Below are 16,780 nucleotides of genomic sequence, written 5' to 3' on the forward strand. Positions count from 1 at the left end.
AGACAAAGCAGTTCCCATGTTCTTGTGATTTACATCTTTCAAGAGCACCCTCTTTCCCCTCCACGCCCCAGACACCCACAAACCTCACAGGTGAGAGGGAGGAGGTATTTGAACCCCATGGAATGCCATTGGCCAGGGCCTCCTTTTCTCCTTTAATTTTAGGGGATCTAAACCAACTAGATATTTACATTGCATAGATTTGGGGGTGTGAATCATAAAGACATAATTTCAACCTTATACCTTCCTAGTTTGAATTAATTACTGCAAATTACTATATGCTTAGGCTTCACTCCTCTAACCAGAGCAATTTTGCATGCATTTAGCATTTTCAGCATGAACACATTCCCAATTTAGAAAACTGTATCACTGAATCAAGTGCCTATATACTGTGCCTACATGAGTATCACACGGATATGTTTTACCTGCTTTTTCAAAAAGACACATTCTTCTTCCATGGTTTAGAATTCTTTCTGGTTATGAACAAAGTATGTGTAGTCTACTGTGTACGCAGGGCAGGCACAACTTGTTTGACACGTTAAAGATAAGGCTCGTGCTCCTGAAACGTTTAGTTTCCACAGCAACAGAGGAGGAGCTTGAACTTTCACCGGTGATTGTGGCGGATGTAGTAGACCAACCAGGAAGTTAGCTAGTTTGGGCTGGTACAGCTAGATAGCTAGCAGGCTGTAAAATAACGAAATTAAGCTCCAATAAATCATTTTCCAATTGGTTATTTGTGAAATATGTCCAACAACAATCGAGTGGATTTACAGGATGGCAACATGTCACAAGTTTTGAGAAAATGACGAGGTACAGTAGTGAGGAAGCTTGTTTAGCTAGCTTGCCAACATCAACTGTTCAATCTAATGAACGTCTAGTAATCAATACTACTACTACGTTGCAACGTTATTATTGTATAATAACCGGTGGTGTGTCACAATATGACAAATGCAATAGAACTGAAGAACATGCATTTTTTTGTGTTGCTGTATATCAAGAGTTATCCAACCCCTTTCCTGTAAAGCTGCCCTCTGTTTGTTTTCGCTTCAACCCAGTTATTAATCAGCTAACGTTAGCTAATTATTAGAATTAGCTAGGTGTGCTAGATTAGGGTCGAGCGAAACCCCAAAGGACGGTTGCTCTCGAGGAACAGGGTTGGAGAGCCCTGCTGCATAGTTATTTAGCTTACTTCAGTGAAGCTGGAAATGGTGATTGATGTCAGCAGTTTAGCTTGTTAACTCGCTAGCCTGCTTAGCTTCAATCATAGCTAACTAGCGCATCTGTAGTAGATAAGTTATCTAGTCAACCTGCACGACCTCTTACAATGTGTAACTCTTATCTCCCATTTTGCTTTCAGATGACTTGCCTTACAGTGGCCTGGACATTTGTGATATGTTAACGTTAATCACAAAAGACAAGTGTGTAAGATGGACTGAAGGAATTAGTTAGCTGCAGACTTTTGAGATGTTACTAGCTGTACATGTAAATATATGACCAAAAAGCACTGTGTTATCTACATCTACATATCACTAGTCAACATGGCCCTACAAATAAGTTGTTAATATTTGCATGCTCTGTCATCACTTTTTAAGGTCAATTCACCTGCACATACATTTGAATGACTAACCACACATAAACAGAGCTGATCATGTCACTAGCAAAGCAGGCACAAACGTGGTTCCCAACTCATGTCCAAGCCACTGTTCTCCAAGCAACTGACCTACAAGCTAAGGGTAAGCATGGCAACAACGACGCCTACGCTATCATCCAGCTGGGCAAAGAGAAGTACTCAACATCTGTGGCAGAGAAAACACTCAACCCAGTGTGGAGAGAAGAAGCCGCCTTTGAACTGCCTGGTCTGCTTCTGGAGGGCAATCCAGAAATCTATGAATTATGCCTTATCGTGATGCACAGGTCCCTGGTGGGGATGGATAAATTCCTGGGCCAGAGTACCATCAATCTCAATGATATTTTTGATAACAAGGAGCGAAGGAAAACAGAGTAAGTATCGCCAACTAATCAAACTAAATAAGGTTTTTCCCTTTCAAGGAAGTTTCGGAACAAAAGTACACAGGGTGTCCGTGGGTCCTTAAATCTTAATCTTCAATGAATTGATCTGGTTTAAAGGCCTTGAGTCTTAAATTCTGTTTCAAGAGTCTTAAATGTGACAGAACTGACTACAGTGTTTCCGTTATGTTGCGCTGCTGCTTAAGTGATGCCATCGTGGTAAATAATAAAAACAATTGAACTTCAAATAATACTTGAGGCACACTTTCAAGATGTTAGAGCTATCTACCTCTGTGCACCATTTCAGATGAACTAGCTTACTTTTTTATGTCTTTGCACTGCAAAAAGTCAGTCTAGGCATAGAAACCGTAAATGACTTGGTAATAGGGAAATGTATTTATTTCCATGATAGAATTAAAAAGCAATTTTGGACAGACCAATGTAGATATTTTCCAATACATGCAACTTAAAAGTTTCATATCATGAAATTATGATTTGAAACATCAGAACAGTCTGGAGGGAATACTATTTGAGTCAGAAAATTATTTTTATATGATGGTAAGATATACAACCTCGCAGAGAGCCTATCCAACTAACAATCTCTTAGGAAAAAAAAGAAAAGAGAGAACTATTGGAACCAAGACTTAAAAAGAACTGATATTGGCACAAGATGAATGGAATGTTGGAACATAAGTAATGAAATTACAGTTAACGAAAGTTTGGGCTTAATCCAGTATAAACTAATGTATAAAATGTATTATACAAGAGACCCATTCACAAATTCTACAGCACAACGGCAGAGCCATGTCTTAAGTGTAAAACTAGCAATGACTCAATCTATGCCTTCTGGGAATGCTATAAAACAAATGTTATGGGCAGAGTTACAATGTTGTCTGTCAGAAGTATTACAATGTACATTTAATTGTAATCCGTCTGTCTGCATATTTATTTCAAGACATGGCACATGAGGGCGCAGTGAGACACCCAATGGGCTGGACGATCCTTTTCTCGTCAATCATCTTGGAGACAATGATCATTTTAATGATGAGATTTCTGTCGTTTTGAATTTGGCGCCTTGCACTTTCACTGGCTGTTGTCATATCGATCCCGTTAACGGGATCTCAGCCCTAAGAAGTTAACTGGAAGTCAACCAATCCTCCATCGTTAAGACAATGGAAAGGTCAAATGCTTTATTATCTAAATGTTGAGAGTAGGTGGTTGACAAAATAGTGCACTTTGAGGCCATGTGGCGGGTAGTAATGTGGGTGCTAGAGATGGGGGTGCGAGCAGGTGGGTCTGGGCAGGTGTAATGTCATTGATGTTTGTGAGCAGGTGGGTCTGGGCAGGTGTAATGTCATTGATGTTTGTGAGCAGGTGGGTCTGGGCAGGTGTAATGTCATCGATGTTTGTGAGCAGGTGGGTCTGGGCAGGTATAATGTCATCGATGTTTGTGAGCAGGTGGGTCTGGGCAGGTGTAATGTCATCGATGTTTGTGCCCATCTGTATGCTGCTGTTTTTTATGTGTATGTTTTGTATTGTTTAAAAAAACTTTTTTTAAACACGGTCTAGAGCCCTCCATTTGATACCTGATTCACTGAATGAGAGAAGGACCTTATTGAGCTGACTCAGGTGTTTTGAGCAGTGTTGGATCAAAAACCTGCACACCCAGTGGCGTAGCTCTCCAGATCAAATCAGAATCAAATCAATAGCAAAAAATGTCACATGCGCTGAATCCAACCGCTGTAAACCTTACAGCGAAATGCTTACTTACAAGCCCTTAACCAACAATGCACTTTTAAGAAAAAGAAAATAAGAAAATAGAGCCATCTTCATGGAGCGTTGTCACTGTTTTATACAGTAACAGTGCTGTATATTTTACGTTAAGATATTTTTTGTGGTATCGAGTATCATTATAGCTAGTATTGGTATCGAAGCCAAAATTCTAAATGCTTAAGAGTTTGATCTAGCTAATGATTAGCCCATTGGGGTAGCCTAAACAAATGCAGATGAGCCACCCCCATCCTTCAGTCATCTATAGCCTAGCCACTATGCTACAAATCCGTTAAGCTACAGGAGAATGCACGTTGCTAAAATAGCACACCTGCCTGATAATATGAGCCATGTAGGCTATAGCCTTTGGGGAAGGAACCAGCCCTGAAAATACAACTTTTTCCCAACATGGGCTAATTTCTGGAGGGAAATATTAGCAGGTGTGTGGCGTGCACAGACCTCAAAATTGGTATTAAATTGCATTCCGAGTGGCATTAAAGGTGTTTAAAAGTCTTAAATTCAATTTCATGGACCCTGCAGATACCCTGAGTACAGTACAACTTTACAACTGTTAAATAGGAAATGTGTCTTCTGCTCTGCTCTCGACTCCACACTCACAAACACACTGGCCACAAAGAATCCGTAGTCACATTGAACAGTGCTAGGCCTTTGGTTCCCTAGTTCTCTGTTTGACATTTCAGGAGCAGCAAAGAGTAGGAAAGAGGTTGGATTTACAGAACTGTCTCGTTCATGTCATGTGGCTAAACTGCAGAAATACCATTGAACATATCCTTATTTCGGTATATGATTCAGAGAGTAGGGTAGACTAGCCTAGATCACCTGATATTGGGGGGGGGGGGGGATGGTCACACACATAGAGTATGTGGTCAGCGTTCCACATGTTTTTATGTGGTATAATTGTACGAATAAAGATTCCTAGATTCAAAACCACCTCCACGTTGCCACTTTAGCATAGGCCCAAAGTTTGGGCCCCAAACAGAGGTTGCCAGTACATCTGTCTTGTTGTGACATAGGCTACGCCATTGGGTTCGTAAAAAAATGGGCTTTGTTGATAATGAATCAAGAGGTTGGTCTTTTGAGAATAGGCTGCCATTCATGGTGTAATTGAGTTGACTTGGGTGCAGTCTTTGTAGTTGGTGAACTAGTCCAGCGAGAACAGCAGTGCTATCAGATTATTTCTGTGTCTTGTCACAGCGTAGGTGCTAATACAGCAAACTGTTCCACCTCAATTCCAGTAATCACACAATGAACAAATGTCCTTGCTTAGTCTTGCCTTATACTGGAATTGAGATGGTAAACTGGCATTTGCAGAACATGACATCGGCTGAATGTTGTGGTGTGTCCCTTTGGGTATTAGCTTATGTTAAATGAATGTGGTGGAGCTGGCCAGACATGTCTTGTTACTAATTCTGATTCAAATTATAATAGTTTTTCCAGTGGTGTGAATGTATGGAGAAAAACACCATACCAGCTCCACCCAATCCAGGCCGCTACATAAAGTTATTTTTGGCTGTGTAGAATTACCATTGCACAAATTGTTGTAGTTAGCTAGGCCTACATGATGAGTAGCCTAAGCCTACGTTCTGCTCAGAGGAACAGGAACATAGTTAGGAGGATCTGGTGTCAATTAGCCATCAGTACATTTCATCATGCAAACACATTACCACACTTCCTCTTCACCCGCTAGTTGGGGTGAATTGCGATATGTCATAATCAACTGTTGATGGTTGTATTTATTTAAGGTGCCAGAGCTGATGCACCTCCAGGGTTGGCAGTTATTCAAGTACAGAGCTGTTGTGGAGATGTCAATGGACTGGAATTTAGTCATCAACACAACTGACTTGCATAGAATGAGCCAGAGGCCTAAGCCTACTCTTGTGCTACCATATCCATATACTGGAGCAGTTCCAGGTTTGCTAGCTAGCTGTGTCTGTTCGCTGTGTTTTCAAGCATGGGGAAGAGAGTCCATCTTGACATCGGAGTAGGCAGCCCCTAATTATCGCACACCTGTGTTTGTTGATTGTGAGGAGTTTCCCAGCGGTCTGGGTAGAGTGGGAGTATTGTGGTTCCAGGCAGAGGGAGGTTTATCTTGGCCTTGACACCCATGTGAAGTACAGGGCTGGCCCCCTCTCAGCAGCGTGCTGTGTGGCTCTTAGATCATGCTCCGGAGGACGGAGACCACCACTATGGGAATTAGGCTAGCTCGACCAAGAGAGGCCCATGCCATGGCGATTCTTTGGCCACTCAGTCTGAGAACAGTTTAGGGCAAACAAATAGAATCCCTGTCCACCTTTCCCATGACAGAAGTAGGTTAAAGCTTGGACAGTCAGAGGTTGTGCTCATTAAGGAATTGTGGAATTTGCCAGAACATCTATGCTGTTTGAGAGATGGTTTAAATGTTGACTTTGTATTTTGAGTGAGGTTTCTTCCTAGTTCTACATTTCTGCAATCAACATACCCTTGATTTGTATGAACTAGGCTTAGGCTACAGAGAAGCCATCATTCTCATTAGCATGTATGAGTTGCGTGGTTGTCTTGCACCATTGCCTTTGTAATTTCCCAATTGCTTGTCATAGCAGTTCTGAACAAAGGCCAGATTTGTGCAAATGTCGCCCCTTTTTCTCACAGCGAAGGCATCAATCGTATTACTTCCAGCAGGCGAAGCAAAGAGGTTAAACAAACAGGAGCAGAGTGGCCTCGACGAACAATATTATTCAACATTCTTTTCGAGATTCAGACCATCACAGTTTGCAGGGAATTATGTTTGTCCCTCATATCAAATCACATTTTATTTGTCACATTCCCCCGAAAACGGCAGCCGTAGACCTTACAGTGAAATGCTTACTTACAAGCCCTTAACCAACAATGCTTTAAGAAGTTTTAAGAGAAGTAAGTGTTAAATAGAAAACAAAAGTAACAAATAATTAAACAGCAGCAGTAAAATAACAATGGCGCGGCTACATAGAGGGGGTACCGGTACAGAGTCAATGTGCGGGGGCACCGGTTAGTCGAGGTAATTGAGGTAATATGTACAGTGCCTTGCGAAAATATTCGGCCCCCTTGAACTTTGCGACCTTTTGCCACATTTCAGGCTTCAAACATAAAGATATAAAACTGTATTTTTTTGTGAAGAATCAACAACAAGTGGGACACAATCATGAAGTGGAACGACATTTATTGAATATTTCAAACTTTTTTAACAAATCAAAAACTGAAAAATTGGGCGTGCAAAATTATTCAGCCCCCTTAAGTTAATACTTTGTAGCGCCACCTTTTGCTGCGATTACAGCTGTAAGTCGCTTGGGGTATGTCTCTATCAGTTTTGCACATCGAGAGACTGACATTTTTTCCCATTCCTCCTTGCAAAACAGCTCGAGCTCAGTGAGGTTGGATGGAGAGCATTTGTGAACAGCAGTTTTCAGTTCTTTCCACAGATTCTCGATTGGATTCAGGTCTGGACTTTGACTTGGCCATTCTAACACATAGATATGTTTATTTTTGAACCATTCCATTGTAGATTTTGCTTTATGTTTTGGATCATTGTCTTGTTGGAAGACAAATCTCCGTCCCAGTCTCAGGTCTTTTGCAGACTCCATCAGGTTTTCTTCCAGAATGGTCCTGTATTTGGCTCCATCCATCTTCCCATCAATTTTAACCATCTTCCCTGTCCCTGCTGAAGAAAAGCAGGCCCAAACCATGATGCTGCCACCACCATGTTTGACAGTGGGGATGGTGTGTTCAGCTGTGTTGCTTTTACGCCAAACATAACATTTTGCATTGTTGCCAAAAAGTTCAATTTTGGTTTCATCTGACCAGTTGAGTATCTGGAGCGTCAGCATTTGTGGGTTCGATTACAGGCTCAAAACAGCTAGAAACAACAAACTTTCTTCTGAAACTCCTCAGTCTATTCTTGTTCAGGGAAATGAACGCTATGCCATGCGTAGCTATGAACGCTATGCCAAGCCTTTTAAAATTATAAACTTGGATTAGCTAATGCAACGTGACATTGGAAAACAGGAGTGATGGTTGCTGATAATGGGCCTCTATTCACCTATATAGATTCCATTTAAAAAATCATCCATGTCCAGCTACAATAGTCATTTACAACATTAACAATGTCTACACTGTATTTCTGATCAATTTGATGTTCTTTTAATTAATGGACAAAAAAAATCTGCTTTTCTTTCAAAAACAAGGACATTTCTAAGTGACTCCAAACTTTTGAACGTCAGTGTATGTACTCTCAGATTTCTGTATTGTACCTTTTAATGATAGTTTTCACCTAAAAATGGATGCAGCATATCACCTTGAAGAAGATGTCAAAGCATAGAGTTTAGATGCATTAAATAATAGGCCTATATTTTCCACTGCTTTTATAAACCACTTTACACCAATATTGGAAAACACGTTTAAAATGTATTCATTTAAAAAATGAATACATTGCCATGACAAACCTAAATGAATTCAGAATAGAAACATTTCTTTTTAACTTGTTGAGAATGCACTGTTTTAGCACCCAACAATGGCACCTGATGTGTTCTTTGATCTTTGAATCTTCTATTCCTCTATTCATTTAAATGTGCCACATACCCAATTTACAGATGGCTAATAATCATCCCTTCTTTTAGCTGGTACTCCTTGGACTCCAGGCCAGGGAAGAAGAGGAAAGAGAGAGGGAAGATCCAGGTCAGCATTCAGTTCATGAGGAACAACATGACGGCCAGCATGTTTGACCTCTCCATAAAGGACAAGCCCCGCTCGCCCTTCACCAAACTCAAGGACAAGATGAAGGGGCGCAAGCACGACGGTGGTCTCTCCGACACCACCTCAGCCATCCTGCCCCGCTCCGCCATGTGTGACTCGGAGACCCTTCGCCAACCCAGTGCTTCTGACCATCAGCCAGAGCCCAAGATCAAGAGACACCTACTGGCCGGCTCCCATACGCTCTCTGCAGCCCGCTCCATGTCTGACCTCATTGGCACTCACTTCCGCCCCAAGCTGGACTCTAGAAACTCCATGGAACAGCTGGGTAAGGACAGCAGCTTCCTCTAGTATTAGGCCTATTTTAGTATTTACTTGTATTAGTCTACCTGTGCCATCTTTCTTTGTCTGTGATTAGTATTGCTTCCATGAATGTTTCAGGTAAATTGTTTGTGTTTCACAGAGAAAGAGAGTGGTGCCGCCCCTCACAGGCGCTCCCAGGGCGAGGTGCCAGGCTACCAGGACAGCGAGGGGCAAGGTGATCCTTTTACTCATATCAGCGACGGCTTGCCGCAGAAGTACGCCACCCTCCCACGCAACCGCAACCCGTTCGAGGGGGAGCAGGGCCAGCTGTGGGACCGAGGGGAGAAAAAGGAGAAGAAGGAGAAGGTCAGCCTGCTGGAACGTGTGACCGGGAAGAAGGAGGGACGCAAGACCAACAACGGGGGGCGTTCGGGCAGCTCTGGAGACCTGCGCTCCAGCAACCCATTCAGCAGCGACTCTCAGGGAAACACCCAACCAACCAACCCCTTCCTCTCTCACAAAAATACAAGGTAAAGCTTTTCACGTCCACACCACCATGTTTGGTATCCAAGCCAGGGTCATGTTCATTAATAAGCACTAAACGGAAGAAAACAAACTGAAACGGGTAGGGGCTTCCTCCAATAAGAAACGGTCATTTTGAAATGTATTTTTCATAACCGAAACTATTGTATTTTCAGCTGTTTGAAGCTGGTCTATAAAAACCCAAAGTAAAAAATGCAAAAACAAAACTTAAGAACCCGTAGCATAGAAATAGTGCACATAGAACAGATCTAATGCGTCTTAGACTTGCTTTCAATGAGTGACAGATCTATAACTCGCTTTTCTATGTGAATTTGGTAGGGTTGCCCAAAAAGTTACTGTAAGTTATTGTAGCTTTTAACAGCTGCCACCATACACTACCTCTGTGGTAATTTAGGTTAAGGCAGATGATACATGGTGGTAAAAAAAATGGTGGGCAGGTTATTGGTAATATAACCCTCAGCCACAGGTAAATATGATTTGATGTGTTTTGATGATTTTGTAATTCAGTGTGCATGGATGTTTTGCAGCGATAAAAATCCCACCACTAATGGAGACATCCGAAAGGCAAGAGAGAACCACGGAAAGAAAAATGTAAGAGATCATACCTTGTACACTTTTTGTGAACTAATCTCAAATAAAATGAAGGGGGGGGGGGGGGGGGGGGAGAGAACAAAAAGCATAGTCCTAGTTTTTTGGGGGACTTGTTCTGAGGTTCAGAACACCACTGACTTTTAATTGAGCAGCTCTCCCCGATCTCACTTGACATTGCAGCTGGTGATGTTGGTCTCTGAACTGCTGTCTGTTCCGTCTTTGACAGTTCACTATGAGTGTCATTAAACTAATGAACAGCGGTCATCATCTGACCCGGCTCATCATTTGAAACAGTGTGAGTTTCAGGCTCTAAGGTCAGGTGATGTACTATTATATCGTACTGGGACCATAATTGGAGCACTTTTTTTTTCTTTTTTGGGGGGAGAAATCTGTATGAGATTTTTCATTGGTTGGATGGGGGTATTTGCCACCTTAGTTTTGTCACACCCCCACCCAAAGACAAATAAGAATAAAACGCTCTCATGGTGCTTAATTCTAGTAGTCACTGGCCATTACACTGCAAAATTAGTATTAACATGGTAAGAGAGCAGCTTCCAAAGTGATGTTGAAATGAGAAACGGATGCTGATAATGGCTTTCCTCACCTCTCGTTGTGGGTGTTGAGGAGTTATCTTAACCACATGTGCCCCTCCATACTCTGCACCAGCTGAAATGAACTGGCAGTTCCATTTCCTCTCCATTCAGGCCCTAGCTAATTAACCAGTGAGGGAGGAGGGGAAGGATAGTGAGAGATTTTAAAGAACGGAGCTTTTAAAATTCTCAAAGCAGAGCTCATTAGAAGCAGTAATGAGACAACTGGAGAATGCCAAGTGTGCTCGCCTTATCTCCTCCTCACTACTGATCGCGGAAAAATTGTCAGTACTTTGGTAGTTCATGGTCATTTCCAGGCCTCTGTCACCAGCTACTACAGCTCCCGGCTGTGTAGCTTTATATCATGTCTGGGGCTTTTTGGCATGTGTGTAATGGACACAATTGCTCATACGGTATAATGAAACGGAGCTGGTAACTTGATTCATGTTAGGAAAGTCTCTCAGCGGAACTGGTTGTCTCTAGCTCTTCATTTTCTCTGGTAGCGCAAAAGGCCTATTTCTCAGCATATTTTCACTTTGTCTCCAAAAACATATTCACTTCCCCAGTAAGCGGTTGATACACCCCCACTAACAACACCTGTTTTTCTCTGACTAAAAACGTGAGGCACTTTGCTTAGCTACTTTCAACTTTGGCTGCCCAGAAAGCGACAACAAAATAACTCGAAGCGTACCTAGGATGGACCGCAGCACACCTAGCATGTCCACATACCATTGGAAACAAGGGAAATAAAAGTGCCGGCGTGTTTAGTGTGATCCCCTGCCTTAGTCCTCTTTTGTTTGGACATAAACTCTAGGGATCCTCACATTTGTAGTTTCTTTGTTTCTCATACTAGGACGAGTTACAGTAAATATGGTCCGGCACTTGGTCTTCTTCCCGTCGTAGACACCGCACAGCGATGGCAGCTTGGTTTGGGCACAGGGAGGGGAAGGGGACTTAAGTGTAGTATTTTAAACAAGTTGATGGCTTTGCTGCTGTATCTACCTGGTGGAACCATGTCCATTTGTTGAAGCGGTAACATGGTACCTCGTTAAAAAAAAACAGAAGCTCACAGCTCCTCTCGTCCCTCCATAATGGGATCGGCACAGACTGTGATGCACCCGGTCCTCTAAAGAACAAACTCGACCAAAATAGTTTGGTTGCATCTTTCTTTTCCTGTTCATTAGTCTGACCTTTTTATTCCGGAAATATGCACTCCGCCGTTTCCAGGCAGCTTCCAATTTTTTTGTTGTCTTAATTACTGTTTGCGGCGTGGTTTCATTTTAATGTGATGCTCTTGTCTGCCAGCTGGTCAAGGTCTCTGCCTAGGCTGGCTTGTGAGGAGAGGAAATGTGCTTTAAGATTTAAAGAGGTAATGGGGGTTGAAAGCTTCTTCTTTTTTTCTAGAACTGATACTTAAACAACACATCAGATTCCCTGCCACAGGATTCCTTATTGTTCGAGCCATCGCAGAGTTTCTGTTGAACACTATTGAACACTTGATCAGATCAAACACCTGAAGTGAAATGCAATGGCGACGACAGTGCTAACAAACCTGTGGAGTGACGTCTTATCACAGCCTCTCAATTAGTCCTGATTCCCACCCGGTTATACGAGCTGAACACGTGCAGCCATGACGTAGTTTGTGGCGTTTTTAGGGTAGCCTAGTGGTTAGAGCATTCGACTAGTAACCGAAAGGTTGCAAGTTCAAATCCCCGAGCTGACTAGGTACAAATCTGTCATTCTGTCCCTGAACAGACTGTTAACCCACCTAGGCCGTCATTGAAAATAAGAATTTGTTCTTAACTGACTTGCCTAGTTAAATAAAGGTCAAATTTAAAATAATAATTAGGCAGTCTATCTACCGTAATATGAGGGATTCCCTGGCCTAGCCCACCTTCTGTCTTACTTTAGATCATTTTTAGCACTAATTTACCTTTTGCTTATTTTTTTCTATTCCTACCATCTGTACTGTATACTACTCATTGAAAACAACTGTCTCGGGAATTGTCTCGCATCTCAAGACGCGTTTGGAGAAATACACTTTTATTTTGTGTAAATGGCGCCGTCAGTGTTGACGTCATCATAATGTCTGTGGTTTGCACCCGCAGGAGACGATGCAGACGAGCGCGGCTTCCTATAGCAACTTATCTTTCGACGAGGTGGTGCATGAGCTCATCAAGCAGAATGGGGTGGTGAAAAAGAAGGACGCCCATATCCGTGAACTGGAAGACTACATTGATAACCTGCTGGTGCGCGTTATGGAGGAGACGCCGAGCATCCTACGGACACCCTACGAGCCCAAGAGGAAAGCGGGGAAAATCTCTAAAAATAACTAGTGTCAAGGTAGAGTTAGGGGTCCCAACGATATGCTCTTGTTTCACTGAGGGCCCATTCTAGCCATTGTGAAATGTATTGTGGGTATAGAACAAAAATGAAGAGAAGGGGATTGACCTATGCCAAATCACCATTTTATTTTTTGAATTTTTATTTGAATAGGTTTTGCATGCTTTGATTTGAGTGTACACCAGTTTCCCCAACAATTTTATTGGGGAGTGAAGTACACCCGACTACATAAATATCTGACATTTTGACTTGCATTTTAACAAACCCCATGGCTTTCCCATAATTATAGAAATACTAACCTGTGAATCAGTTGTTGTATAGTGATCAACTCATCCTTTTTTTGTTATTATACCTCTTGCTCTGTTCTTTGCATGACATTTCCTTTGTTTTCCATATTCAGCCGAATTGAAAGAATGTGAAATGGCAATGTCTCACAGATCCATCAGGACACCTTATAGCAGAGACCAGTGGGATAAGAAACAAAACTAGTGGGTTTATGCCATGCGCGACAGTTTCTTCAAGGTGTACACGTTTTCACAATAGTGTATACAATAGACCTGTGCACTTTCACACGCGTATAACATGGGGGGAAAAACACAGACAGCTTCTGAGGCGATTGAGTGCACATGGAACCACCATCAAGCTAGATTTGCGTTTTAACACTAAGGCCATACAAATGTAATTAAATGTTTAACGGATGGCCCACTTCACTTTAAAAAATGTTTTTAAGAGATTAAGTCCTACTGAAAAAAATGCATGTTTTGATCAAAATAATGTCCCCCCCTAAAATCACTAAAATAACTTAAAATCACTTGATTAGGTCACTAGGTGTTGAACTAAGGTTGCTGAAGTATTTTCAAAGGATTATCTAGTACTTTTGTATACTTTTTAGATAGTCATTCTAAAAGTAGCACTCACAAGCCAAAAGTGGTCCCCGAAAATGGCCTATGTCTCTCGCTCTGCTGTGGGTGCATCATGTGCATCTTGCTAGCTGTCATTCATATGGCGAGGTGCTAAAGTTAACTTGTTGAACTCGTGCTGCTAGGGGGCTAGCCCATGTGGGGGGAAATGGTGTAGCACAGTACAAAGAAAAACTAGGGATTTCATGGCTAATTGAAGTAAGACAGTAATTCTGCTTATAGATTATGCATTTATAAACTACTCATTGACATATCCAGCCCAAAGTGGGAGGTTTAAAAAAATACCGGAGCATGTCTTTAATAAAAGGGGCTACTCGCCTCACTTAAAAAAAAACATATATATATATATATATATATATATCTGTTAAATGTTTAATAAAATATGTATGGCCTAAGTCTTAAAATGTACCAAACACCGCGTGTTAACTTATCACACTTGTGTAAAAAGAAGAAAAAAAAGAAGAAAAGTACATAGTTTATTGAATAGGGTTTGATGTGCTAATTTGAATAGAGCTGTAATGACTGTTTACACTTCAGACCAAGATGCAGGATTATGACACAAACTCTCACTCAGCCAATCGGCCCTTTACACGCCTCTTACTGTAGGCAAGGATTGTGTTGATATACTGGAGGTGTGAATACAATGTTATCCGCCTGTCTGTGACATTGATCTGAGCCTTTTGGCATTAGGATGGTTTGGACCTCTCTCTTGACATTTGCCATCTTTGTACAAAATGTTATTATTTAAAGTTAGTCTTATGAGGGTAGGTACTAAGCACTACTGAATTCTTACTCAAGACATTGCATATCCAAACACAGATCTGAAAACAATGTGACACTGCATTCGAACTTTGTGACCTTCCAGTGAAAACAAAACAAAAAATAGGTGAACACTGTATTTTCTCTGGTCAATTTGTTGATATAGAATGTCTCGGCATCGTGCTGGTGCAGAATGTAATTGAGTGGAGGCAAACTAAAGACACTGCTATTGAAGCCTCCTCCAGTGTTTACACCAAAGTGAATTCATTCAACGAGCTGCCATTGTCCATCATATCAACTCCAAAGTCATTGCTTTTGGGTTTGTTATTTCAGTTTATTTATTTTTTTATCATAAGCTAGGTTTCCATCCAATTAGCGACAGATTTTCATTTGAATATTCAAAAAATTTGCATAAAGACAATATACATGTTTTTCCACCAGAGATGTTTCCATCAAATGGACTTGTTGCGGATAAAAGGCTCTGCGTGATGACGCAATGCACATAAAAACACATTTGGCGGTTAAATTCCCATGTACCGAATACAATTAAATGGGTTTCCATCGCATTTTCAACTCTACTGATGGTTTTCTCTCAGAAAAAAATTGTGTGTTTTATACACCGAGTGTGCCCACTCTGGTTTTGCAACATGCGCTCTAGCCAACAGCTCACAGATCCAGTGTGGGTACAGCCTACATCAGGGATGGGCAACTTTGACTGCGATCAAAACATTTGTGGCTCCCCTCTTGACAGCGGAGATAAATTTGTGCGATTCTACACATTTTGCCATGAGGTGTAGAGAAAATGTTGCAGTTTAAAAGCAAGTTTGCTGCAATTCTACACATTTTGCCATGGGGCGGAGAGAAATGTTTGCCGTTTTTAATATGATATGAGTGAGACTAATGAAATCATTGGTGACTAATCTGTAGCCTAATAAACTGCTTGCTTTCCCGACGAGTCATAGTGGGAGGACCACACGTGCCATCGCGTGACTCCCAAGTTTACCTCAGTGTGATGGTTATTATATCAGTGTTTGCGCATAAAAGAGTTTCCTCCGATATTTCTCGCATAATTAATTTCACAGACAAAAAGATCCCACCTTGTCTAGCGTATTTTGTTTTGTCGACATTTGGAAAGTTTACCGACAAATGTTCTGTTTCCATCAAGCCTGTTACTCGCATCAAAAGGTTGGATGGAAACCTGGTTACTGACCCGTGATGACTGTATTTGTCTTTAGGACCAAGCGCATTGTATGACCTTTATTTACAGTCAATGTAGGCCCATACATTGTCATTCAAAAATAAGTATAAACCATTGGTCAAGTAGTTCTAGCTTTACTTTACTGGTACTGGTAAGTGCAATAAATATAATTTATCAACATGTTTAATATTCAATTGGTGTCCATCTACAAATTCTCTACATTTTTTTTGTGTCATTATATTGTGTACTCAATTCGAACATGTCAGAATGACATCCGTTCTACACTTGTGATCTGTCATTGTTTGTCTACAGAGAAAAATCCGATTCCTTTAGGTACAAGTGGTTCAGTTTGTAGATTTACTGATTCTTGTTTGAATTGTTTGAATTATTTGAAGGAAATAGAATCAAGGTGTGTTGCTACATAGTAATGCATTTGCTGGCTGACTTTGTTTATTTTGTTAAAATGTTAGCCTTAGCACTTTGATCCATCAATGAGCAGTGTAATTGCTTTCCAGAAAGGTTTTTGGTAATATTTTGCTTGTAATACACTGTACTAACACATCTACAAATCAAACTATCAGTACAGATTTTAACAAGGGCCTATGTTAACCTGTTGTAAAAAAATATATATGTGTGTGTGTGTGTATATATATATATATATATATATATATATATATATATAATTTTGACATTTTGTATGTTTTGCTAAATCATTTGTCATACAGCCTTCATACTGTCCAAAGTATGGCCAAAAATATAATATATCATGACAGTTTTATGAGATATGTTACCATAAATAGTTCTGACGGCATAACAAACAGTATCAGCTTGTCAAAAAACAGACCACTCTCAATTTGTTTGTCTCCATGGCATTTTGCTTCAATAACAACACTGTTATGACAAAAATATTTGTTCTACACAGCTTACACAAATTCTGCTATGACCTTTATGGTTAAGTATCAATGTACAGTACCAGTCAAAAGTTTGGACACCTACTCATTCCAGGGTTTTTCTTTATTTTATCTTTGTAATAGTGA

General features: G+C 41.0%; 1 protein-coding gene across 1 annotated transcript; it reads left to right on the forward strand.

Moving 5' to 3' along the window:
• Window positions 1–598: 598 nt before the first annotated feature.
• LOC110526440 (rab11 family-interacting protein 2) lies at window positions 599–15,937 on the forward strand. The gene is made up of 6 exons (XM_021607433.2): window positions 599–807; window positions 1,355–1,998; window positions 8,424–8,824; window positions 8,960–9,329; window positions 9,870–9,933; window positions 12,632–15,937. The coding sequence occupies exons 2-6, from the start codon at window positions 1,646–1,648 to the stop codon at window positions 12,857–12,859; spliced, it is 1,416 nt and encodes a 471-aa protein (XP_021463108.1). The 5' UTR covers window positions 599–807; window positions 1,355–1,645; the 3' UTR covers window positions 12,860–15,937.
• Window positions 15,938–16,780: the final 843 nt, after the last annotated feature.

This window comes from Oncorhynchus mykiss, chromosome 1 (assembly GCF_013265735.2).
Source record: "Oncorhynchus mykiss isolate Arlee chromosome 1, USDA_OmykA_1.1, whole genome shotgun sequence".
Lineage (NCBI taxonomy): Eukaryota > Metazoa > Chordata > Actinopteri > Salmoniformes > Salmonidae > Oncorhynchus > Oncorhynchus mykiss.

What these genes read in the sequence shown, in the direction of transcription:
- LOC110526440 (XM_021607433.2), top strand. Translation starts at nt 1,646, where the DNA reads ATGTCACTAGCAAAGCAGGCACAAACGTGGTTCCCAACTCATGTCCAA. An exon ending in AAGGAGCGAAGGAAAACAGA is followed by an intron (nt 1,999 to 8,423) that starts GTAAGTATCGCC and finishes CCCTTCTTTTAG; the next exon opens with CTGGTACTCCTTGGACTCCA. An exon ending in CTCTCTCACAAAAATACAAG is followed by an intron (nt 9,330 to 9,869) that starts GTAAAGCTTTTC and finishes GATGTTTTGCAG; the next exon opens with CGATAAAAATCCCACCACTA.